The sequence below is a fragment of the Parus major genome, unplaced genomic scaffold (genome assembly GCF_001522545.3).
Source record: "Parus major isolate Abel unplaced genomic scaffold, Parus_major1.1 Scaffold561, whole genome shotgun sequence".
Lineage (NCBI taxonomy): Eukaryota > Metazoa > Chordata > Aves > Passeriformes > Paridae > Parus > Parus major.
In genome coordinates, this window is record NW_015379449.1 from 1 (window position 1) to 1,335 (window position 1,335).

The 1,335-nt window shown below is 59.7% G+C and overlaps 1 protein-coding gene across 1 annotated transcript; it reads right to left on the reverse strand.

Moving 5' to 3' along the window:
* Positions 1–6: 6 nt before the first annotated feature.
* Positions 7–1,329, reverse strand: LOC107199301 (leucine-rich repeat and fibronectin type III domain-containing protein 1-like protein; the record flags this gene model as incomplete). Its single annotated transcript, XM_015616630.1, has 1 exon — positions 7–1,329. A coding segment is annotated over one exon (1,323 nt), but the record flags the coding sequence as incomplete, so codon positions are not given.
* Between the last annotated feature and the right edge of the window lie 6 nt (positions 1,330–1,335).

Here is a 1,335-nt window from a genome sequence, read left to right on the forward strand (position 1 = left end):
ATAAACCAGGATCTCATCTCCCGAGCTGTTGTACTGGATCTGGTACATCCTCAACCCCTCCAGCTCCTCCTCCTGCGGCGGCCACCTCACCAACGCCGACGTCGCCGTCACCTCGGCCACCACCACCCCTCCTCCCCTCTCCCCCTTTTCCAGCTTGGAATCGTTGGAAAAGCTGGATTTGGCGGAAATCAGGATATCCGACGGCTCCGGCCCGCCCGTCCCCGCCTTTTTCCCCCCCTCCTCATCCTCGCACTCCGTCCCGTTCCCTTCCGCCGTCACCCGGAACTCCACCGGCGCCGTCGACTCGCCGGCGGCGTTGGAGGCGATGCAGGTGAAGGTTCCCTGATCGCCCAACGCCGCTTCCAAAATATCCAAAGTCCCGTTTTGGTAGGAAACCGTCCTGGAGGTGTTGGCCACCAACTTGCCGTCGGGAGCGATCCAGCGCACGTAGGGATCGGGATCTCCCACGGCTTTGCACTTGAGGGACGCGCTCTGACCCACGGCCGTGGCGAGTTTGGGCGTCCTGTGGGTGATCATGGGAGGTTCGCAGACGAATTCCTCCTCGCGGATGCTCCAGAAGTATTTTCCCATCAATTCCGGCGGCGAGGCGCAGGTTTCCAGGTCGTCCTCGCGCGTCAGGCGGCGCAGCCAAACCAGCTCGCAGTTACAGTGGAGAGGATTCCCGCCGAAACTCAACACCAGGGAGCTCAGCGGAGAACCTTTGGATTTGGCGTAGACGGGAATGCGGGAGAACAACGGATCCGGCGGGATCTTCTTCAACTTGTTGGAGGTCATGTCCAACCTGGCCAGCTTGTGGAGGTTGGAAAAAATCCCCTCGGGCACGAACTCGATCAGGTTGTGATCCAAACTCACCGTGTTGACGTTGGACAGCTTGGCCACCGTCGCCCACGGGACGTCCACCAGATTATTGTAGGACAAATCCAAATCCTCGATGGTCTCCAAGAAATCGTCCAAGGATTTGGGCGAGATGAAGCTCAGCTGGTTGTTGCTGAGGATTAAATGGCGCAAATTAATTAACCCCTTGAAGTGGTCCTCGTTAATGGACGTCAGGCGGTTGCTGTCGAGGTGGAGGGCGTGGAGACCCCTGAGGTCGGCGAAGGCGTAAGGCATGATCTGGCTGATGGTGTTGCGCGACAGCGTCAGGTGGATCAGTTGGGTCATGTTGGCGAAATCCCGCTTGCGGAGGACGGTGATGAAGTTGTCCATCAGGCGGAGCTCGGCCGTGCGGCGGTCGATGCCGGACGGCACGAAGAGGAGCCCGGTTTTGGTGCAGAGGATGGTGAAGGAAGGGGAGAGGTTCTGGCAGGAGCAGCG